This window comes from Acomys russatus, chromosome X (assembly GCF_903995435.1).
Source record: "Acomys russatus chromosome X, mAcoRus1.1, whole genome shotgun sequence".
Taxonomy (NCBI): Eukaryota; Metazoa; Chordata; class Mammalia; order Rodentia; family Muridae; genus Acomys; species Acomys russatus.
The window spans coordinates 37,123,749-37,149,901 of NC_067169.1; the positions used below are offsets into that span (position 1 = coordinate 37,123,749).

General features: G+C 35.2%; 1 protein-coding gene across 10 annotated transcripts in view; it reads left to right on the top strand.

The window, feature by feature from the left end:
• Dmd (dystrophin) overlaps positions 1-26,153 on the top strand; it is a 2,465,896-nt gene that overhangs the window by 963,116 nt on the left and 1,476,627 nt on the right. For all 10 annotated transcript variants that reach the window (XM_051140917.1, XM_051140916.1, XM_051140911.1 and 7 more), the window contains exons 10-11: positions 17,171-17,359; positions 18,079-18,260. In XM_051140917.1, the coding sequence (XP_050996874.1) occupies positions 17,171-17,359; positions 18,079-18,260 (371 nt within the window). The remainder of the gene's footprint in view (positions 1-17,170; positions 17,360-18,078; positions 18,261-26,153) is intronic.

Below are 26,153 nucleotides of genomic sequence, written 5' to 3' on the forward strand. Positions count from 1 at the left end.
GTGTATTACATCTCCAATCTATGAAAGACTTTTAACATGAATGGGTGTTTGATTTTGTCAAATTCTTTTTCAGCATCTAAGAATATGTTCATGTGGCTTTTCTGTTGGTTTGTTTATATGATGGTTTATATTGATGGATTTTCATATATTGAACCATCCCTGCATTACTTGGATGAAGCCTACTAGGGCATGTTGGATGTTATCCTCACGTATTCTTGAATTCAGTTTTCATGTATTTTATTGAGTATTTTTGCATCAATGTTCATAAGAGAAATTGGTCTGAAACTCTCTATCTTTGTTGAATCTTTGTGTGGTTTAGTTGTCAAGGTGACTGTATCCTCATAGAATGAGTTTGGTAATGTTCCATCTGTTTTTATTTTGTGGAACAGTTTGAAGAAAAGTGGTATTAGCTCTTCATTCAAGGTCTGATAGAATTCTGCAATGATTCCATCTAGACATAGGCTGTTTTTTGGCTGAAAGATTGCTTCTGTTTCCATGGGAGATATAGGACTATTTAATTTGTTTACCTGATCTTGGTTCAAACTTAGTAAGTGCTATCTAGGAAGAAAATTGTCTATTTCATTTAGGTTTTCAAATTTTGTGGCATATAGTCTTTGAAGTAAGACCTAATGATTCCTTGGATTTCCTCAGTGTCTGTTTTTTGTCTCCCTTTTTGTTTCTGATTTTGTTGATTTGGATAGTGTCTCTTTGCCTTTTTGTTAGTTTGGCTAAGGGTTTGTCCATCTTGTTGATTTTCTCAAAGGATCAGTTCTTTGCTTTTTTGATTCTTTGACTTGTTTCTTTTTTTTCCAATTAATTAGTTGATTTCAGCACTGAGTTTTTGATGATTTCCTTAGTCTACTCCTCTTTGGTGTGATTGCTTCTTTTTGTTGTAGAGCTATCAGGAGTGCTATTAAGTTGCTAGTATGGGGTCTCTCCAAATTCCTGATGAAGGTTCTTAGTGCTATGAACTTTCCTCTTAGCACTGCTTTCATTGTGTCCCATAAGTTTGGGTATGCTTTACCTTCAGATTCATTGAATTCTAAAAAGTCTTTAATTCATTTTTTATTTGTTCCCTGACCCAGAGTTCACTGAGTAGGGTTGTTCAATTTCCATGCGTTTTAGGCTTTCTGTTGTTTCTGTTATTGTTGAGTTCCAGCTTTAATCCCTGGTGGTCCAATAAGGCACAAGGGTTTATTTCGATCTTCTTGTATTTGTTGAGGATTGCTTTGTGACCAAGTATATGGTCAATTTTGGATATAGTTTCTTGAAGTGCTGAGAAGAAGGTGTATTCTTTTGTATTTGGATGAAAAGTTCTGTAGATAAATGTTAGGTCAATTTGATTCATGATGTCTATTAGTTCCACTATTTATCCATTTAGTTTCTGTTTCGATGTTCAGTCAGTTTTGAGAGTGGGGTATTGAAGTTTCCCAATATTAAGGTGTGGGATTTGATTTGTGATTTTTAGCTTTGATAATGTTTCTTTTACAAATATGGGTACTTTTGCATTTGGGGTATAGATGTTCAGGATTAAGACATCATCTTAGTGTATTTTTCCTTTGATGTGTATGAACTGTACATCCCCATCTCTTCTGATTAGTTTTAGTTGAAAGTCTATTTTATTAGATTTTAGAGTGGTTACTACAGCTTGTTTTTGGGGTCTATTTGCTGGATATAGTAGTCTGGGTTAGCATCTGTGGTCTCAGAGCTTCTGCATGACATTTGTCCAAGACCTTCTGGCATTTATAGTCTCTATTGAGAAGTGATAGATTTGCTTTTATATGTGATTTTGCCTTTTTCTCTTGCACCCTTAATATTCTTTCTTCATTCTGTACATTTAGTGTTTTGATTATTATGTGGTAGGAGGCTTTTCCTTTCTGGTCCAATGTATTTGGAGTTCTGTAGGCTTCTTGTATGTTTATGGGCATCTGTTTAAGTAGTTATTATAAAACTGTGTTTGTTTCTCTTCACTTATCTTTTAACCCAGCTATCACACAAATCATTAAGATGCTTTTATAATATAAGGCTTCACAACTTAGTCATGAGCAGTTTAAGTCTGTTCTTACTTCTCTCTGCTATTTTGTCTCACTCTAATCAAATATCCCAGGGATATGTGTACGTTGTAGCTATCCTAGGCCCCAACTCCTTCCTCCTGGATCTTTCTTGGACCTCTACCTATAGTTAAATCCCCTGGATCAATCCTCAAGACCTCTTCTAATTCCTCCTTCTCTGGCTGGCAGGAAGTTCAGCCCTATTCTCCCCCCTGCTCATTGATTGGCCGTAAGTTGCTTTGTTTACATAATAAGAACAATAGGAGCAGAGTTTAACATAAAATTTAGACAGGAAATCAGAATTTAAACTCCAAAATAACCTTATCCCTACATTTCCCCACTAAGTCTAATAAAAGGCTCCTTTTCTTACAATAACAAACTATATGTAATGCAACAATCATAAAAATTATTAGGTAAAACTACATCTGCATATTTGACAATTCTTAGATAAAGTACTTTTACTATATATCAATTTCTATCATCCTAAACAATTTAACTTTAGCTGTGAGACTAAAGCTATTTAGTCTTCAACACCATCAGAGACTTAAAGAGGACTAAATAATACCTAAATATGAAGGAAGTTTAGTCAAACAGCTTCAACACATAGAGGAATGACAGAGATATTTAGCTTCCTGGACAGTCCCTCAAATTTTTTCTATAGCATTGGAGAAATATCTTCATTCTTCTGGCCCAGAATATTTGACAGACATTTCTGTGAAGCAGGAATTATAAAGGAGTTGCCTACATTGTCCTTGCAAAGTTGGCAGTCAACTCTCCTTTATTCAGTATGTCCTGTTTGGACAGTATTCTGTCTGTAATTGACAAGGGGCCTTTTCTCATCCAGTTGCTATGTTACTTCATATGAAGCCTTTGATGCTCTTTGAAGTCAAATGGGTGCTGCCAGAAGCATGCCTCTCTTATGTAAAAAATGCCTTAAGTTAACAAAATCATTAAATGCCGTATTGGTAGATCTCTGAGGATTTTTAGACCATTTACCTATCTGTCTTATCTGAATTGTTTGTTTCTAGCTATTTTAGCTATCAATCTAGAAATATATTCTTGTAGTTAACTAAACTACTATCTAATATCACTATGAGTCTGAGTGTCTAACTAATATACACTTTTAAGCAGATCATAATAGTAGCATTTAAAAATTACTATAACTTAATATGTCAGTTTTAAGAATTACTTAGGTACAATAACAGCATTTTATAACTAAGCATCATCTTAAATATGTCTTAATATACAAAATCTACACCAATGTACACTTTTTTATTAATGATTTTGGTCTAAAAATAGATTCAGTAATTTGCACTTTTTCTTATCATCCATATAACCCACCTCTTTAAATATAACAAATATCTATCACCCATAGAATAACCCAAAACCATCTACCCCCATGGGAATGGAAAATACTTTTCTTTTGGGGATCCCAATAATATTGGTCTATGGTCCAGTCTTAAGAAAGCTAGCTGAAACTTTTGCTGTCCAGTATTTGAATGCTGAGAATGTTCATGGTTTAACTGAATTCCTGACTGGAGCAGTACGTTATGTTTGATGATCTAGAAAGCCAATTTGAAGTTGTCCCAGATGAAGATTTTTCTTTTTCTTTTTAATCAGGTATAGTTTATGTTTACAAGTCATTCAGTCACAGTCAAAAAACAAAAATGGAGTAAATCCAGCAAGTATTAGAATAGAACATAGCAATTATTGAATCTATGGTAGCATAAATATTTTACATTACAAAATATAATGAAGAATGATAAAGGTGTATTACCTTGAGAATAAAATCATAGGCAGCATGCTACTGCCTTTGAAACTAAGAGATTTATATTGTCAACTCTCAGGTCATTTTTATATTTTTTTACCATTTTATTTTTTTCAATACTTTTATTTTATTACACATGTATAAAACAAACTACATACAGCAGGGAGAACCATGTGAGAATCATGAGAATAATGAGTTCTATACATGTTACATTCATAGTGAATTGGCCATCTGTATTCAACCTGTTTGAAGTAAGTGTCTTTCCTGTCTTGTTGGGTCTAAATTTCCAAATGAGATTAAATATTTATCCTATCTAACTCTAATAGCTTAACTTCTTTATCTTGATCTAAAACGATCTTGTCCCCTCATCAACTAAACTTGGTTGTAAAACTATACCAAAGAAACATTGTCATTGTGGCCATCTGTGTGCTAGGATCACATGGGCTACTTGCTTTTATTGTGTGTGTGTGTGTGTGTGTGTGTGTGTGTGTGTGTGTGTGTGTGTGTGTGTGGTGGTTTAATGTCTGTGTCTTCTGCTCTGATTTGTTTGGGCTTCTTGATTTCTCTCCTTCTGTCCACAGTCCAGATCTTCCGGAAGTCCTACGCCCTGTCAAATCTTATTTCCAAGGGTTTGGAAGGAATACATAGATTTTTGTTTCCTGTTGAGACAAGAATCTATTCTCCTCCCCAAGGCAACACATTTCTTGTATTTCATTTCTGAATAAATACTTTTATTTGCTGACCTGATTCAGCAATCCTTTTTTACAATCCAGTGTCCTGACAAATATGCTACTTGTTTCATTTAAAAACTTTAAAAATCAACATATCATTATTTAATTTATTTGGGGATATAATATAATCCCCCTCTGTTTTATACCCATCTTTTAAAAATTACCGTTAGATCTTTTCATAACTGTTTGACCTATAGGGATATAAGTTATATCTGTGACAGGTTTTACATTATAATGTCTAAAAAAGTTGCTGAATTTCAATAGAAATATATGCCGAAGCACCATCAGCCCTAATTTGCAATGGCATCTGCAAGAGAGTTACCATCTCTAACAAATGTATAATTTTAGAATCCTGCTCTCCAGAATTTAAGGCAAAACCCCATTGGAATTTTGAATATCAAACTATGGCATGGTGCATAAATTTCAGTTCTTCAAACTCTGCAAAATGGACCATACAAGCCATTGTATGAATTTGTTCCAAGGCAACATCAAACAGGATCTGCATTTCTGCTTTACCATATAGACCAACATCCATTAAATTAACATTGACAATACACATAAAATATCCAGTCTAACCATGTTGGCCTAAAGCTGAAGAAATTAATCTAGCATCTCAGTGACTTTCCATTCTGTAATTTTGTAATCCTTTCTGGACTTTCCTCATCTGGAACTACCTCTTTTGCTGTTATTATGAGTTCCAGATTAGATTTCTCTGAAGGATCCCTATTTCAGTTAAGGATTCCTCCAACCTCGGTTCTCTGTCCTTTAATTTAGCATCTATTTTCGCAGTCAGTTTCTTCTTTCTCTAAGCCTATCTTATTTTGATCTCTCCCAAAGAGAATATACAAAACCAAAAATGTCCCTGAAAAAGTTGTTTGAATGTTAAGAGAAACAAACTCAAATGGAATCCAGAAGCACTATGTTACTGTATCTTCTATCCTTATCAACATAGAAAACTATCATTAATCTCAAAAACTCTCCCTAAGGACCTTATTTTCTTAGACCTATCTTCCCTTTTTAAGCCTTATCAATTCAGAGCCTTGAAGTATTTTAGTCTGTCCCTGGTTTCTGCTTTCAGGAGAGGCTTTTTCTGCCTTCCTCCTGGATCCTGACCCATTCCCCACACTTGGAAGTTATTGGGTCCATGAGCATTTGCTCCTCACCCTGAAAGAGTCAGCCCAGCAATAGCCAGCCCTTTCTCAAAGTGATTTAGCATCCTGTCATGGCTAGTAAAGTCTGGCTTTCAGAAACTTGCTTGTGTTAAAAGGGCACTCTTTTCTACCTGAAGAAACTGCCAAGCTAGGCATTGTGGCACAGGCCTTTAATCCCAGCACTCAGGAGGCAGATCTAGGCAGATCTCTGAGTTTGAGGCCAGCCTGGTCTACAAAGAGAGTTCCAGGAGAACCAGAGCTATTACACAGAGAAACCCTGTCTTGAAAAACCAAAAAAAATAAAAACAGAGAAAGAAGAAGAAGAAGAAGAAGAAGAAGAAGAAGAAGAAGAAGAAGAAGAAGAAGAAGAAGAAGAAGAAGAAACAGAAGAATAAGAAACTGCCTCTCTGATGTTATTATGTATCCAATTTTTTTCCTGCCAGCTGGACACCCTGTTGCTCTGCAGAAGTCTGCCTAATCACGAAGCTATAAGCTCCTAATTCAGAAGCTGAGGTTCCTCTCTTTGAATAGAACTAAGAAACTGTTCTGTCAGCTTATATTCTACATAAATTTTTGCTAGATTACTATGAATTCTACCCCACATTGGATGCCAATTATTGAAGCTATTTTCATAAAACTGTATTTGTTTCTCTCAGGATGCTTCTTAACCTGACTGATACACAAATATTGGAGACTTTTTCCATAATATAAAGCTTTACAACTGAATCTTCAGCAGTTTGAGTCCGTTTTTAACCCTCTATGCGATTTTGTCTTACTGCCAGCAAACATCCCAGCAATACTTATGCTTTGTAGCTTTCCTCCACTCCAGCTCCTTCCACCTAATATTCCTTGGACATCAACTCCTAGCTAAATCCTCTGGCTCAGTCTCCACTTCCTCCTCTAACTTCTGCTTCCGTGGCTGGCAGGATGGTCAGCCCTACTATCCCCCCTGCTCATTGATTAGCTGTAAGCTGCTTTATTGAAATAACAGGAGAAAAATTGTTTATCAGAATTTATACAACATTTGGACAGGAAATCAGAATTTAAACCACACAATACCTTTATGCCTACAGGCATCCCTTTCTTTAGGTTGGGAAAGTTTTTTTCTATGATTTTTTGAAGATATTTTCTGGGCCTTGGACTTAGTCTTCAATTCACAATATCCTTAGATTTTGTCTTTTGATACTGTCTTTGATTTCTTTCATGTTTTGTGTTAGAAACCTTTTAGTTTTAACATTTTTTGACTTATGTTTTGATTACTTCAACTATGTCTTCTACACTTGATGTACATTTTACATCCCCTGCATTCCATTGGTGTTGCATGTGTCTGCAGTTCCTGTTCCCTTCCCTAGATCTTCCAACTCCAGGACTGTCTCAGATTGTGTTTTCTTTGTTGCTTCTAATTCCATTTTTATTCTCTTCTTTTCTTTATTCTAAATTAATTTATTCAGATTACATCTAAATTGTTATCCCATCCCTTGTATCCTCCCATTCCTCCCTCCCTCCTGCTTTCAACCTATTCCCCTCCCCTATGTCTGTGACTGAGTGGGACCTCCTCTCCCATTATCTCCCATTATATGGTCACAGCCTATCAAGTCTCATCTTGGTAGCCTGCTTATCCTTTCTCTGAACACAACCAGGCCTCCCAACCAAGGGGAAGTGGTCAAATATGGGCACCAGAGTTCATGTCAGAGTCAGTCCCCTCTCTCAACTATGGAGAATGTCCTGTCCATTGGCTAGATCTTAGTAAGGGTTCCATGTTCACTCCATGTATTGTCCTTGGTTAGTGCAGTAGTTTGACCAGAAACCCTGGGCCCAGATCTGCCCATCATGATGTTCTTCTTGTAGGTTTTCTAACACCCTCTGGTTCCTTCTATTTCCACATTCTCACCTATTTCTCTCACCTAGAGTTCCAATAGGAAGTCGTCATATCTATCCCCATCTCCTGGTAAGTGAAAACTTTCATGGGACATGCCTCTTGGGCTAGTTTCCAATTATAAGTGAGTATATACCCTGTGAGTCTTTCTGCTTCTGGGTTAACTCACTCATTCTGATCATTTCTAGTTCCATCCATTCGTCCAGAAATTTTGGAATTTCCTTATTTTTAATATCTGAGTAGTATTCCATAGTATAAATGTACCACCGTTTTTTTACCCATTCTTCAACTGAGGGACACTTAGGCTATTTGCAGGTTGTGGCTACTATGAATAAGACTGCTATGAACCTGGTTGAGCATATGTCCTTGTTGTGTGTTGGAGCATTTTCTGGGTATATTCCAAGAAGTGGAATAGCTGAGTCTTGAGGAAGCACTATTTCCAGTTTTCTGAGATGGCACTAGACAGGTTTCCAAAGTGGTTTTCCAAGTTTGCATTCCCACCAGCAATGAAGGAGTGTTCCTCTTTCTCCACACCCTCGCCAGCATGTAGTGTCACTTGAGTTTTTGGTCTTAGACATTCTGGTTTCCAGTGGTGTCATATGTCTTTTAGGTTTATTGATTTTGTTCTTGAGCTGGCTTCTAGACATCAGGTTTTCTCTGATATTAGCAGGCCTGGAGGGTCCTCTGATGGGGTTGTTGTCTGTGTTTCACGTGGGACAGGCAGGACAAGAGCAGGCACAGAGAGCTCCAAGCCAAACGCTGCTTGCTAAGGCTCCCAGAGGCCTCCTCAGAGAGGTGGACAATGGGTGTTGGAGACTGCACCAAGTTCAGCTCTGCTGCTTTTGCTGTCCATGACCACGATGGGCCAGGTCAGTGAGGAGTGAGCAAGGAGAGAGATTCAAGCCCAAAATTGCTTAGGTGTCCCACTGGGCTCCTTCTTTGGGATGGCAACTCATGTAGGTTGTGGTCTGTGCCCAACTCACCACTGTTGGTTCCCTCTCTGTATCCCAGATGGGCCAGGCTGGTATGGAGCTGGTGGACAGAGATCAAAGCCCAAATCTGCTTGGGTGCCTCTGCTGATTCACGTGTTGCAATCTAGATGGTAGTAATCAGACTCACTCATTTATTCTTAATGAAAAAGTCTCTTTTTTATCTCTATTCCCTAAATCTTAGTGAAAAGTTTTATTTTCCTGTTTTACATCATCTTTCTTAGACCTTTATTATGAACTTCTCAGGCTGCCGCCACCGCTTCTGCAGCTACCACCCAGATTGATGTTTCTTTTAAACATAGTTTTAATTTACATAAGAATAAGTTATGTCGAAGTCAAAGTCCACTGAATATTTAATGATTGACCAATTTGTGCTACATCTTGGTGATATTCAATTTATCTTCAGATTCTTACCCTGTAGAAGATCCATGATGTAGTTGCAAGACCATATGAATCTTATGGGAACACAAACCCTATATTCATAAATCTAGACTAAGAGATTATAGGAGGTACAAATGGATGATAGTTTTGTGGCCAAAGTATGGTTGGGTTTCCTTCTTCTTAATAAAAAAAATTGTATTTACTTAGAAGCATTCAGAATGTAAAAAAAAAAAAAGTCATTTTTTTTTCAGTTACAGAGTGGTATTCAAGTAACAGAACAATGATTTTCTAATGAGTTCCATCACAGACAGCAGAAGATTTTTAAAAAGCCAAACACCAAAAAATTAAAAAATTAAACCAAACCCAAAATCCCAAACCCAAGAAACTACTCTCCCCATATATAACTAATTTATACTGTGAAAGAAGAACCTGATTTAAATTTCCATGCTAATTTTCAAACCCCAAACCATAGAAGGCAAGGTTATCAGCTTTTAAAAATATCACTGGTAAAAAAAAAATCATTGGTATCTATCTAAAGACAGACTTGGTAGTGTGTTAACTATACAGAGAAAGGCACTATACAATTTAAAAACAAATCTTACACAGTCACACATTTCAATTTTTTCTTTAAAATGAGTGAATTGCTTACAGGGGGATTAAATCCTTTAGAGATAAAAAAAAAGTTGCTAGAACCATCTTATTCATCATCATTTTCTTTTTCATCTTCCTCACTTTCCTCATTCTCTTCATCATTATCATTCTCTTTCTTCCTTTTCTTGTTCTTTTCAGCCTTCACCATACCACCTTTTCACTGCATTGTGTTTTCATAGGGTTGCTTGTCATCTACAGCAGTGCTGTTTTATCTCTCTCCTAGTTTATTTGCAACATCACCAATGGATAATTTAGGATGTTCACCTTTGATTTTTGGGTGGTACTAAAACAGAACAAGTATAACTTTGAAGGAGCCTACTTGTGTACATTGGGGTTCTTGAACTTCTTTTTGGTCTCCCATTTGGGGGCGTGTGTAGCCATATATTTCTCTTCCATAACAAGCATTGTCAAATTTTGCCATGTCTTCAAATTTCCCCTTTTCTTTAGCAGACATGGTTTTCCACCATTCTGAGCACTCCTTGGAGAACACTGAGAAGTTAACAGAAGCTTCTTCTTCTGCTTCTTCTTGTGTTGCTCATGGCAGGTTTGCACAAATAATGCATACAAAGACAGTTTGCCTCTCACTTCTTAGGATCTCTTTTAGTTGACTTTCCTCACTGAGACAGCGTTGTCCATTGACTGTCCAGCTCATGCTTGGCCAGAGCTGTCTCTGTGGAACTCAATGTATTGCAATGGACATGAGAAAAGGATCCACCAAGTTATTGTTTTCACTGTTGGGAGGTGGGAAATTTCCTCTGGAAGTAGCAAGGAAGCGACAGATGCATAAATTTTCAGTTTCTCCTGCATGATATGTTTGGCAGATGGTCAAGTAGAAGAATAGAGAATTAAAAAGGTTGGTTGGGGAAGAATTCTAGAGGATCATTAATATTATGTTAGTGAAGATGCATTTTATCTGGAAGGAAATAAACTCATTAATCCCATCAGAGACTTGAGGAATAAAATTAATTACCTGAGTAAACAGGAAGTGCAGGTTAGCAGCTTTGAAAGTGAAAAAAATGACAGAGACAGTGTGCTGCCTGAACAGACACCCAAAACTCTCTGTAACATTGGAACATCTTTTTCAGTCTTCTGGACCAATATATCTGACATACATATTTGTGAGGCAGGAACTATTGAGGACTTGCTTACCCTATCTTGGCAGAGTTTGGCCATTAACTCTGCCTGCATACAAAATTTCCCATTTTTAGGCAGAATTCTGTCTGTGACACAAACCAGGACATGTTGCTCAGTGGCTTGTTTGCCACATTTGAAGCCTTCTCCATCAGGCGATTCTTTGATGCTCATCATAGTAAAAATGGCCATCTTACCAAAAGTGAATTACAGATTCAATGCAATCCCCAGAAACCTACAAGACCATTAAAGCTGGCGCATCTGGACCCAGGCTGGCCAGCTAAAACTACTGTACCAACCAAGGATAATGCATGTAGTAACCTAGAACCCCTATCCAGATCTAGCCAGTAGACAGGACATTCTCCACACTTGCATGGAGAACAGGGACTGACTCAGACTTGAACTCTGGTGCCCCTTATTAGACCACTTCCCCTTGGTGGGGAGGCCTGGTGACACTCATAGGAAGAGGAAGCAGGCTACCAGGAAGAGACTTGTTAGGCTGTGGTCTTATAGTGGAGGAAAAGGTCCCCTTCTGTCACTGACCTAGGGGAGGGGAATAAGATCAAAGAGGGAGGGAGGGGGATAGGAAGATACAAGTGAGGGCATTAAAAATGAGATGTAATCTGAATAAATTACTTAAATAAAAAAATAAAAATAAAGACGTCCTTATGTGAAGAAAATTAAGATATTCTGTCTTGTTTTATGTCAAAATCTTTAGTCAATTCAATTAATATTTTAAAAATACATTGATAAATATGTCAGTCAAATAAAATTATTATCTTATACATCATTTTTTATGCATTCGATTTTGGTTATTTTTTCTTGCACTTTCAAATACTTCCTTAGATGCACAGATGACAAGGATGCAATTTATTTCTTTAAAATTTTGTCAGCCTTTCCTAACTTGCTTTAACTTTCTTGTTTATGTGCTAATGAGCTGTGAAAAGGGCAAGTGGAAGATAAATAAGACCTTCAGATAATCCATACTCTGATAAACTGTTCCCATGATAATTGGCAGTTGATAGTTCTTTTAGGACTGAGGAAAAATAAGCAGAGTTGGCCAAATGCATGGAACAACATGAGTTAATAAAATTATAAAAGAAGTTTACAGGACAATTGCAATCCTTTTAAACAAATGTCATTTGTATGCCTTCAGGCCTAGGCACAATTTGATTACCAGAAAAGATTTATAGGTCAGATTGTGTTGTTTCCTAGCAGTTCTAAATCACAAGATTCTAAATATAGTGGTTACTATTTCTCTTCTGTCTGATTTTGATTTCTTTTTTTAGATTTGCTTTTTTCCAAACTAGACCAAACATATATCTCTCAGTCATTTTATGCTTAATTTGTATGACATTCACAATTTGTTAAAATTTTAAGTTGCTCCCAACATTTAGTATTTTAAGTCTAACTCATTGTATCAATTTATAGATGTTACAGTAATTTTCTTTCTTTTTTATAAAATATGGAATCATCTCACTGTATAAAATTTAAACAATAAAATGAATAGTTATTTCACAAAATATTTTTGAAGGATTATACTAATCAGGCCTGTAGAACTGATTCAAAGTAGAATATCTTTTTAAACTATAGTGAAATCTTTTAAAAACATAATATGTATAATCTCACTTTGGAAACAAAGACAGAAAATTTGTTCAGTTTTTTTTCCAAAGTAGATAAAGTAAATTGAAGTAATCCAAATAGCATGTTTTATATTTTCATATATGCCGCAGCTATGTTTATTGTTTAAAATTCCTGTGATAACGTTGATATATAATTTATATGAACACAATTTTTATACCAATTTAAAATTTTAAATTAATTAGTAAATTTAAGATCATTCTGCAAATGGAGCTCACTCATAATACCATTTTTAGAAATCCACCTATGAACAAGTTTCCATTGAGAATTGTAAAGCGCTACACTAAACCTTTCATTTAAAGATACAAAAAAATGGCCACATATGGGTATATGGATGAGAGACTGTGAATCAAAGAATACCGTCAACCACTGTATCAGTTTGAGAGAGAAAGTGGCCACCTCACACAATTATGGTGCATTGTTATATATTGATTTGGGGGTACTATTTTGCAAACCTAGCAATCTCTGGGAAATAATTCTTCCTTTTGAGTTTGTGAAAATAATGTTTGTTAAACAGTTAATTTTGCAGACTCTTTAAGGGAAATACTGTGTCCTGCACCCATTTCTGTTTTGTTTTTTGTTTTTGTTTTGTTTTGTTTTGTTTTGCTCTACTCTATTACCTTAGACATTAATCTAACTTTTATCAAACAGACTTCCATACTTTAAAATGAAGGCAATTTTTGGTTCTTATGTTGTGATGTTAAATTAGATCATTAGTGACACGGATATGTTACACCTTACACATAATAAACACTTGAGGCATTTTATCTCTGTTCTGATTGTTTTGAAGATGCAATAAGCATGAAAAAGAACGTTGCAGATTGGAGCATAGTCTATAGAATAATAACTAAAGAGGTATGCAAATAATTTAACAATGGATTATATTATTTACATATATTAACTGAGTTTATCAGCTCTGAATTTTTAAGCTGTATTTATTTTTTATGTATATGAGTACTCTATTTGCAGGTGCAACTGCATGCCAGAATAGGGCATCAGATAACATTATAGATAGTTGTGAGCCAACATGTGGTCAATGGGAATTGAACTCAGGACCTCTGTAAGAGTAGCCAATGCTTTTAACCATAGAGCATCTCTCTAGCCCCAATTGAACTTTAAATTCTAATAGTTTTAGGAGTTAATGATTCCTAAGATTTAAAGAACACTCTGCATTGAGTAGTGTGATAAAAATCTATCACTTTATCCAAATTACTGTTACATCAGAGTACTTGTACTCAAGTAAATCTTATGAAGTAAAAAAAAAAAATGTCACAATGAGTCCATCATTCACCATGCTTCATTTCATGAAGTAAACAGTGCATAATTTCACGTCATCAGAGGAATATATACAGTATGATACTGAATGAGCCACATTAATATCAATTTTAAAGCATATCATTGTTCTATTTTGGTATTACTAATTTTCAGTTTACTCTTTCTATTCATTATTTACAAATTAATAATTGAAGTTATATGTGTATATGTATATACACACACACACACGCACATATACAAAAGAGGAGTTCCAAAATAAAGATTAAAATAAAATGAAGCAAAGTGACCTACCTCACTAAGAAGGTAAGTTATCATATAAATACCTAATTTTGTGGTTAGGAATTCATTTTTAAATAATATGTAATGTTTTATAAGTATATTCTAAGTAAAATCTCAGCTCCTAGAAACTTAGACTATTATTGATTTTATAGATAAGCCATACATTTAGTTTTATTAGTAAAAACATAATGATGGCTTCTTTATCTTTTGGAATAATTTTTCTTAAATTATACACAATTAAGTATACTTAAATCTCTCCTAATCCAGGAACTCAAAGTCTTCTTTGCCTTTTGATTGGTAACAATGTATATTATCTTATATCTCTGATCAGTGAACACTTTTAAAATGCAATAAAGAACAAAAAATATATGAAGAAAGTATTGTCCAGAACCCAGATGATAATTTTTATCAAAGTGTCATATGTATAGATTAATTTATAAATATGAGTAAAAGTAATATGTACACAACTTGAAATAGCTAATCTATGTTTTAATTTGATTTTATGATCCTTTCTTTTAAAAGGTTTTACTTTATATTTGTTCTCACACAAAAAGTTAAATTAAAGAGTTATGAGTTTTAGATATTTCTTTTTTTAATTAATTTATTCTTGTTACATCTCAATGTTTATCCCATCCCTTGTATCCTCCCATTCTTCCCCCCCCCATTTTCCCATTATTCCCCCTTCTAAAGGCATCTCAATAATATATAGCTTTAAATTTTTCTCCCCAAAAGAAAGCCTGTAAATGTCAGAAAAGCATAAAATGTTTTAAGTTTTTTAAACAATTTCCACAATGGCACAATGTAGTTATCTTTGTCTAATAGTAATTCTATTTTCTATTCCTCATTTATAGATACTTATTTGAATATAACATTTCTGGTGTTATAAATTTTTCAATAGATTCCAGGTTGAGCAGTAAAACACACACACACACACACACACACACACACACACACACACACAACTTACTTAAATGTATACCTATCCTTTTCAGTTTTGTAGTGTCACCTTTTTTACATTAATACTCTGACCCCTAAAATCAGGCAGTTACAAAATACTGTCACTATAGTGCTTGGTAAAACATTTTAAAGCTGTTTTAACTTATCTATACAAACTTACTAATAATTGTAACTACAACATAATTTATGTATTTCTTGTACTAGGTTAAGCATTTTTATCAAGAGGTCTTTTGACATATTGTTCATTTGCTACTTACCATTAGACTCAATCATTAAAAATTTAAAAATTACAGTATTAGCATATACTTGTCTCTATTATAACTCCAATTATTAGAGAAAATGTGGGTTCAAACTTATCAAGTTATATGTTTTGCACTTTTTAAAAATTTATTCTTGTTACATCTCAATGGTTATCCCATCCCTTGTATCCTCCCATTCCTCCCTCCCTCCCATTTTCCCCTTACTCCCCTCCCTATGACTGTGCCTGAGGGGGACTTCATCCCCCTTTATATGCTCATAGGGTATCCAGTCTCGTGTTTCGCACTTTGTAACTACTGTGTTTCTATGGATTTTATTCCTATTAGAATGTGGAAGCACAAAATAAACCCAGTTGTTTGTATTTTACTTTCTGTGAAGCTCATATTCTAATTCTCTTCATCTTCATCTAACTAATTAAAGAAGGGCTGTTTCAATAAGGGATTGTGGATTGTTGTACAAGTGCTTTGTGTGTCATCAATTTCCACATAAGTGATTGTCTAACTTGGTAGTGTCATCTCAGTAATCAATGACATGGTCAATACCCTTGATTATTCATGTTAAACTTAAGACAACAGTAGTTGTTGCTGTGATAACTTCATAAATGTTGAATTGGTTTCCTGTGTATAAGCAGTTGGCAAAATTTGGCCATTTCAGTAATTGAAAAGAACCCTGTTTCACTGTCTTAAACATAGCCTAATTCCAAGAAAGGCTATTTGTGTAGTAGCCATCAAAGGCAAGACAGTTTCTGAAAGGTTGAAATGCAGTTTTTTCTCTCAAAATACTACCCAACATATGTGTCAAGTCAAAATTAAAGAAGGGAGTTACCGTAAGAGGTAATGTTTATTTTCCTCTGCTTAACCTTATCAGATATTTGGCTATGACTCTTACTTCTGGGTGAAACACATTTGAGTATGTTGTTTTTTAGATTTTTGAAATACAGAAACCTACTATTTATGCACTTTATTAAAAATATCTGCAGACTTTTCATGTTTTCATTGTTGTTGTTATTTCACTTAGTTATTGGCCAAAGTAAGAGTAAAAGAGCATATAGGTTCTCTGAGGAGAGCATCCCTCTCATTGAATATAAATTGTAGAACATCAGAATCTGCCAAGATAGTCCAGGCTTAGAAGCTGATATTTTATGTTGTAAACTACCCTGTCTGTAAGTAGGGGCAAGTCCTATCCATACAACACACTCCAGTCTCTGTAGCAAAACCATCTCCTTGCATTTTATTATGTGCCATTGAACAGGCTCGTAATTAAGGTTTATGAGGTCAGTTTGTGACAAATTTTTATCAATTACTTTTATAGATGATTAGATTCTCTTTTTAGAGTTATGAATACATTTAACCAGTATTTCCTTAGTTCTAGTGTCCTAGCAGATAGACTAAGAAAACTGTTTGACATCATGCTTAATATCAGCCCAATTAAATTGGAAAGAGCATACATCATATTTTTCTTATAACATTTAATGCTAAAATTGTTGTCTTCTGATAGTAAATACTAGACATAAGTGATATGGTATTGAGATCTTCAGATATGTCTTCCATATTTTTTAAAGTTTACTTTCATACATATTTACACATACATAGCTGATACTTATTTTAAAAGTTTTGGAAATATCTCATTATTTGTGGCATACAAAGAAGAGATGTTTCTTCACAGACATTGAAAAAGTATGCATATATAATACCAGTAATTTAAATATACATTCATATATGTATAAATTTAAATTCATTTATTAAATTCATATGTATGGATTTAAGATTCAACACTCATTAGTGTAATATAGATGAACTTTAATAAAATGTTAATGTGGTGTAGATTTCAACTGTTATTTGAGAATTTGTGTGTGTGTTCATGAGAAAGTTAAAATGCAGGCTCACTATTTTTGTTTTTGCCATTCATGATAATGCAAGTGGAAATTTTTAACATTTTAAACATTTCATTCAATTTTTCATTTTCTGTGTACTGAAATAGTCTGAAAAAAACAGTAACTGCATATAACATTCAATTTATTTTACTATTCAGCATTTGGAAGCTCCTGGAGACAAGTCATTTGGCAGTTCATTGATGGAGACAGAAGTAAACTTAGACAGTTACCAAACTGCTTTAGAAGAAGTGCTCTCATGGCTTCTGTCTGCAGAGGACACATTGCGAGCACAAGGAGAGATTTTAAATGATGTTGAAGAAGTGAAAGAACAGTTCCATGCTCATGAGGTAAAACAAAACACTGATTTATGAGCCTAAAGCATCAATTTACAATGACAAGTCTTCCTTTTATCCGTTATTCTGAAAATAAGTAAGATACTTACAAATATATTTGTCTATGTTAATTTTTGAGATGTTGATAAATAACATTTGTGCAGTGGATGACAGCAATCTGTATTTGAAGATAAGCCTCTTAGGTTCTGATAGTGGATTTGAACACCATGACTACCTGTGTGGTAGTATATTGGGGGATCCTCAATGGGAGAGGTTTCCTGAGAATATATAGTTGCTCAGATTATTCTCTGTATACCATACCCTTTCTTTTCTTTTATTGAGATAGGTCTTTTCTGTATCTGGAAGGCCTGGTACTAACTATATAACCCAGCTAGCCTTGACATAATTCCTATCTTCCTTCCTCGTTATCTTTTGTGCTGGGATAATAAGCATGTGCTACTATTTTCTCCAGGTCCTCCTGTGAGCTGTTTATTAAATATTCTCTCATAAAATGTTTCATTTAAGATATTCTACCTCAGAAGTTCTTCTAAGGTCATAGTTTTTTTCTAATTCATGTTTAAAATGATGAAGAATTCCATACTATCAAAACCAGAATGTGCTTAATGAGAATATGCATTTAAATGGGATGAAGGTTTAAAATTGCAAATAATCAAACTCAAACTCCTAATGTTTTCCTCAAACGTTGATTACAGTCATTACCTTTTTCTTTTCAGGGATTTATGATGGATTTGACATCCCATCAAGAACGTGTTGGAAATGTCCTACAGTTAGGAAGTCAACTAGTTGGAAAAGGAAAATTATCAGAAGATGAAGAAACTGAAGTGCAAGAACAAATGAATCTCCTAAATTCAAGATGGGAGTGCCTCAGGGTAGCTAGCATGGAAAAACAAAGCAAGTAAGTTGTGTGTGTGTGTCTGTGTGTGTGTGTGTGTCTGTGTGTGTGTGTGTGTGTATGTCTGTGTGGTAATCATGGTAATAGATATAGATATAGATATAGATATAGATATAGATATAGATATATATTAGGCAAGGATTTTACTATTGAGCAACATCCCGAGCATTCTTCTATTTTGAGACAGGATCTGAGTAAACTTGTAAGGTTGGCCTTGAAATTGTTATGACACTCAATTTAATCTTAAAATTGCAATCTTCTGCCTGAACCTCCAGAGTAGCTAGGATTATAAGTGTAAATCTTTGTTTGTTTATAATTAATAATTTAGTATGACATGGCTGAAATCTTAGCTAATTAGTAAATGAAAAAAGAAATAAAAAGGGGAAAGAAAGGGCATAACTGTTGTAGGGTTTTGGCACTAATTGAATGGAAAAGGAAGTAAGAAGGAAACATGACTGCTTTTAGGTATGGTGGAGGAGAAAGGTTGTTTTGGGTAAAAGGGAAAATGTAGCCAGAGGCAGAAACAGCTGAGAGAGTCCAGACTGGACATAACTAGAGTAAGATGTTCTATGTGAGGAGAAGAATGAGGGGAAGGGAGAGAAGGAGACCAGGGCCAACAGCCAGGAGGCCCCAAAGTACAAAGAGAGCAGGTAGCCGAATTGTTGGATTATATCAGGAAGAGCAGCTCAGGGCCCTGGTCTGGAGAGTTCACCATAAGGGATGGGTATGCTAGCCAGTAGGGCATTGTAATGCAGGGAGAACCTGGTGACCACCATACAATTTGATATTTTTAAATAAGCACCTAAGCCTTTTGTCCTGGCGTTGAACCCCCAAAATTAGAAGCTCAAAGCAGGAGGCCATCATGAGCAACATACTGACAGTCTACTTTTAGAAACATTTATACAGTTATTTATGCTTATTTCATAAATATATATGTTTGTTTGTGTGAGTTTATGTGCATCACATATTTGTGGTGGACAGAAGAAAGCATTAGAACCACCAGAATGAGAGAGTTACAGGTGGTTGTGAGCTGCCATGTGGGCAGTGGGAACTGAACCCTGGACCCCAGCAAAAGCAGCAACAAGTCCTTTTAACCACTGAGTCATCAGAAACTAAGCCCTGTGAAGTTACATCTTAGAAAACAGGGAAATTTTAGGTTCTTTGTTATTATTTTGATATAGTTTGATACTTTAATCTATATTTGCAATTTAAGGCATATAATTTTTTTCTGGGATGTTATGGCTAGATTTTCATGTGAGTAACTTAACTATTTATACTATAACAACTAAAATAGAGATTATGAGTAGGCAGATTATTTATCTACTGATCTAAGCTTTTGAGAATTGTCAAACATTTTTCCAGTTAATAGTTCAAGACTTTCTACAAAAGTCAATGTGTAAATGTAGCAGCCATAGAAACATGTGAAAATTCATGTGCATAAAAAACATCCTTGATGAGTAATAGATGACTGGAAAATTCTTTTCTGAAGAATATTACTCATCTCTTTATGAATATACTCATGGAGAAAAGTTTCTCATTTGTATGTGAAAATCCTTATTTGAACTCACTGTGGCTATGAATCAGTTTAAGAATTTGTATTGACTTATTGAAAAAAAAGATTTTGAGACATTTCTGAAAATGGCCTATTTTTCACTAAAATAACAAGCAGCTTCCATTATTCTGCATGTATTGCTTGATTTATATTGTTAGGTGTGTGCATTCATGTAGAGACAAGATAGATTTATTTTTAAATGAAAAAAAAATGAAGTGCCAACTGTGGATTTGAATACATTAAGCTAAAGAATTTGTCCAAGTGCCTTAAGTTTACTTAGCTATTATTTATGAAGATTTAAAGGTTTAAAATAGGATGAAGAAACTCATTAGATATGCTGGGAGGATTGCTGTGCCAGTACTAAATTATAGTGTGGCAAGAGGGAAGGAGAAAACACATTTTATGCTCATGGTTTTTGAAAAAGTCAGGCATAAATTATAAAGGGGAATTTTCACACACACACACACACACTATATATATATATTCCAAGTCAGAATATAATAGGATATTCTCATTTACATGATTGCCCTGTTATTATCATTGCAATTATTTTAACTAACCCTAGAAGTGAAAACTATAGTGTCCTTTTATATTTATTGAGCTAGGTTTCCATAAATCCCTGCAGGAAAATTTTTATTTCACACATTTATCATCATAATTCATAAGACACAGAGCTGTCAAATTTTCATCAGATATTCACAGTCTATATGTTTGGGATTCTACTTGCAACTTAACCATAGTAGCCTCAAAAAATAAATTACCTAAAAAGGCCACTCTCCTGTTTACTACTCTCCTAGTTAGCCATATATATCTTCCTTTTGTGAGCCCATTCTACATGATTCTTTTTTTTTGTCAGGTGAAAAACCATGTGGTATATACAACTTATAATTACTTAATTAGTTAATTGTATTGTGATGTTGATTTGTAAAAAATATAAATTCAGCCTGGAATTAAAATTGTATGTATTTTAATATATCATTCACAAAATTGTTCATCTACATCCTATTAGATAATTTGAATCCTAAAATTACAGTATCACTACATAGCTATAATTAGTAACAACAATAAAAACAAATATTTCATACTTAGGGAATATTTTGGGACTTTTGTTTGTGGCTCAACATTTAGGATGGTTATTAAGAAGGCAAGGGGAGAAAAGGGTCTTATAGACCATTTTTACATGTTTTATTAAAATGAGACAATACTAAGGAATCACATATTACATAAAATATATTTAGATAAGTTTTGCCAATATGTATTACATTGCTTTGATTAAGCAAATAAATATAAATATATGAAGGTTTTAAAGAAGTATGTTTCCATGTTTATTTCTATCTTTGCTTACAAATATTACAAAAATTTTTGGGTAGCTTCAATTTCAGTGATTAAAATAAAAGTACTACAGACACTCTCTTTATCACAGGAAGTAAGATACTGCAGTTTTCATGAACTTTGTTCTATTCTAGAGTAGCTGATCTCCAATAAACAAAGACCATGATAGAAATATCCAATATTTGAATATGTTACAAAAGGCTCTGCTAATGAATCATTGAACAATTAGAATTTCTTTGTGATCCAAGGAAGAATTGTATAGTTGATCAGTTTAGTTTGAGATTCAAATAAGAAGAGATGAGGAGTTACAAAATTTGACTAATGGGAACATGTAATACAAACGTCCCAAAATAGGAACAAGGTGACTCATTTGAGGAACCAAAGATCCATGGAACTTCAGAGTTTGGAGATGATTTCGATAAAACCACCAGATAGACTAGAGTCATTTAAATACTACTTAAAGACTTTATGTATTGGAGAGATGGGACAAAAGTTGTGTTATTGGCTAGGCTAGTATTAGAGTGAGGAAGAGAGAGAGAGAGAGAGAGAGAGAGAGAGAGAGAGAGAGAGAGAGAGAGAGAGAGAGAGAGAGAGAGAGAGAGAGAGAGAGAGAGAGAGAGAGAGAGAGAGAGAAGTTGTTTGTTTTTCTGGAATAAGCTAATAAAGAGATCTTAGTATCTTACATTAAGAAAGAATTGTAGTATCAGTTTGTTGTACCCAGATCGCAAGACCTCCAAATAAGACCACCAGGACTCGATATGGACGCAATATACATGAGGACCTTTAATCGACTCAAGCTGGGCTCTGACTGGTCACCAACACAGTGGTACCCAAAAAGAGCCTCGATCTCTGGGCTGAGGTTAAATTTATATCCCTCCCAGTGCCCCAAAGCAGAGGAGTTCCAACCTGGCAAGCATGTATTGGTTGAGTAACATAAAGAGGTCTAATGTCTATAAAGGTGACAAGCTACAGAAAAAGGTGCCAAGACCACCCAAGGCTTAGCTTTCTTTTCTCTTTGTTCACTATCTTGTCAAGGGAAGTGTCTGATTTTTTATTAACCCTATCTCTGGTGGGCAGGAAGGAATGTGGTCATAAAACTGGGTCTCTTATCAACTCCATCTCCAGTGGGACCTTTGGGGCAGTCACTAGGCAACACTATTTCTAGTGGGGCTGCTCTATGCAGCTGACCAGATTTTCTCCTGTAGGCCTATTTCTTAACCTTTGCCCCAGCTACCCTGAAATCCAATTTTAGGTTTTCTTGTATCTCAAGTATACTCTACTCTCTTAGGTATACATTTGTATTAAATATAATTGTGTCATCCTCCATTTTCTCCTTGCTCTGAGGGAGCTTGCACTGTGATGGAGAACCAGAGGTCGTTGCGCCTGAAGCTGCAGGACAATAATGGAGCCTGCTGGATTTCAGGCATGGTGTATAGGAGAGGCTCTCCTGGAGTGAGAGCAGGTCCTTACCGTGATTTGCACTCTTTGGCAGAGAGAATCCAGGTTCTCAAGCCTCTCTGACTGAAAAAGGCCCCCTTCTTTCTCACAAGCATGAAGTCTGATAGCACCTGGATTGCTAAGTGCTGAAGGCAGTTTCTGGAATGGCAAGCCCAAAGAAGACAGTCAGTGAAGCCAGAAGCTAAACTGTGTTGTGCATTCTAAGTCTCATGCATTTGTTGTGAAAATGGGGAGTTTAAACTATCCAAAAGCTAAAAGGACAGACAGGATGAAAAAGGAGGGACCAAAAAGGATCAGAAGGCTGGAAAGGAAGGACTAAAAAAAGGATGACTCCCACTTGTGAATCCAGGGTTTAAAAGCCCTGGGAGTCTTAAAAAGGGGATGTCTCAGGATATGAACTGTTTATAGTAAATATCTTGAGAGCCTCAACTCAGGAAAGAGAAACAGCCCTTAGTAATCCGAAGGTGGCTTTAGTTTTTATCAGAGCATGACCAGGTCTGTGACACCTCTTACAGGTCTGTAACACCTCTTACCAGATCCGACTTAGGAGCCCTCTGAGATCAAAAAGGAGTCATTCCCCTTTCTGAACAAATGGATAACTGGAGGAGGAGGACTTTCTCCTTGCCCAGCAATGCCCCACATAATTGTTTACATCCATTTTGTGTTCTTTAATATTAAGAGTTGTTATTTCTTTGGGATTTTAATGACTTACATTTCACATGCAGACATTACCCTTCTGCAAACCGTATCTGGTGAAACTATTTCACAAACCATAAATAATTACTGCCAGCCTCAGAAAAAAAACGGAGATAACAACTTGCTCTCATGTCTACTTTATCTAAAATTGAATCTTCACTGAATCCGAAGGATAAGCTCTGCCTTCGACACTTATTTGTTTGAATTGGAGAAATATACTTACCTTCTATTATTCTTTGTTTCCTGATTCATACAACAGTCACAAACTCTTTATATAATATTTCTGAAAGCTATTCGTTGTGATATGGTATTGAAAGGTACATTTTTTTTTATTTATTCTTGTTACATCTCAATGTTTATCCCATCCCTTGTATCCTCCCATTCCTCCCCCCCCCATTTTCCCATTATTCCCCTCCCTTATGACTGTTCCTGAGGGGGATTACATCCCCCTATATATTCTCATAGGGTATCAAGTCTCTTCTTGGCTACTTGCTGTCCTTCCTCTGAGTGCCACCAGGTCTCCCCCTCCAGGGGACATGGTCAAATGTGAGGCACCAGATTACGTGAGAAAGTCGTATCACACTCTCCACTCAACTGTGGAGAATATTCTGACCATTGGCTAGATCTGGGAAGGGGTTTAAAGTTTACCTCCTGTATTGTCCTTGGCTGGTGCCTTAGTTTGAGCGGGACCCCTGGGCCAAAAACGACACCACATGCTGGCGAGGATGTGGGGAGAGAGGAACACTCCTTCATTGCTGGTGGGAATGCAAACTAGTACAGCCACTTTGGAAATCTATCTGGTGCTATCTCAGAAAAATGGGAATAGGGCTTCCTCAAGACCCAGCTATTCCACTCCTTGGAATATACCCAGAAGATGCTCCAGCACACAACAAGAAAATTTGCTCAACCATGTTCATAGCAGCCTTATTCATAATAGCCAGAACATGGAAACAGCCTAAGTGTCCCTCAGTAGAAGAGTGGATAAAGAAACTGTGGTACATATACACTATGGAATACTACTCAGCTATTAAAAACAAGGAATTCCCGAAATTTGTGGATAAATGGATTGAGCTAGAAATGATCATAATGAGTGAGTTAACCCAGAAGCAGAAAGAATCAAATGGTATATACTCACTTATATCTGCATACTAGCCCAAGGGGCATGTCCCACGAAAGCCTTCACTTACCAGGAAACTGGGACAGAGGGGAAGCATCCTATTAGGACTCTAAATGAGAGACACATGGGAGAACAGCAAAATAAAAGGATCCAGAGGGTCCTAGAAATCTACAAGTAGAACAATATGAAAGGTACATTTTATGAAAATTCACTATAAAACAAAAAAGCATAATGATCATACAGACATGAATAAAAGGAGTTGGACAAGGCTATTTATTAAATTCACCATATTACTTTAACTAGTATATAATTTTATTGCTTATTCCATTTTTTAATTTCTTCACTGATTTTTGGAAAAATATTTTGTAAAGTCTTATTATGAGGGCGTGGAAGCATGATCAGAGTAATTCCCCTTATATTAAATATTGTGTTTATCAAATTAGAACATTAAAAAATATGCGTGCCAAGGAATAACAGCCAAAATATACAAATATTTCTTTCCATTCTTTTTCCTCTTTTATTATTAATATTATTTGATACCTTTCTTCTTGATTCCTTACCTCTCCAAATGCCAACTTTAATGTCTATAAATTGACTCTGAGAAAATTGACACAGACATCAGGTAAGATAATGTGTGGTCATAAAGTACTTCATTATCATGTGGCTGCTACTTTTCTCTAACACTAGTTTTGGGGATTCAATTGAGAGAACAAAGTGCCTTTGTTTTCAAAATGAAATGAGATACTGCATGCTGACATTCTCGAGCTAGAAATCTGATGCAAAGTTAGCTAAATAATCTATGTTTAGTTTGGGTATTTTGATGTGTAATACCCTAATGATGGTAGGAGGTGAGAGAAAAGAAGAAAGAGATGAAACGTCCAACTGTGGGTGCAAAAACAGACAACTGGCATGGGGACAACAGAAGATTTTTCCCTAGATGAATAAACTAATTAATTTGATTGAATAATGCAACCTGTAGAGAGCAAAAAAGATTTACTGACAGTTCTATGAGGACTAATATAGTTGAGCACAGCAAGTTCCATCAACTTCTCTGATAACTGTAGTTATGACATGCAGGGGGAAATGAAAACCTTTGTGAAAGTTAAGGGAAAATTAAAGCAAATCAGTAAGGAGGCCAAATGAAGTTATGTTGTGGTGCACATCATCAGCAGGAGGGGAGATATGAATAGTATCTGAGATTAAATACAAGATATAACATGAAAAATCATTATGAGTTATCCACACTTTGACTGGAAAGAAGAATATGTTTGCAAAAATGGTTCAGTTTTTCAAATATTGCCTATTTTTATGATGAATCAGATAACATATGAGTGGGTAAAGAAAATGTGATAGTGAACAAGTAGATAGACTGTTTTCTCAAAAATTAAGTAAGTAGTATGTTGCATATTTAATGGGATTATATAGAGAGTTATAATCTTTGAATTGAAATTTCAAGGAGTAAACAGCAAAGGATAATGATGTCAAACTTCTGATTGTAATTTACATCAAAGTTAAATACATTACTACCTTTATTATTTATTCCCGTGGTGCTGATATGATGTCTTTACAGATCTAGATACTCTTAGGATCAGAAGCTTATGAATCACCTGATAACTTGTTGTAAAGTGCAGAAATTTTGTCGTACGTTTCATCTGTATACACAGAATCTGCAATTTAACAAGATCCTAGTTGACTTTAAAGCATACCTAAGAATCACTGATCAAACTTAAATAATTTGAAT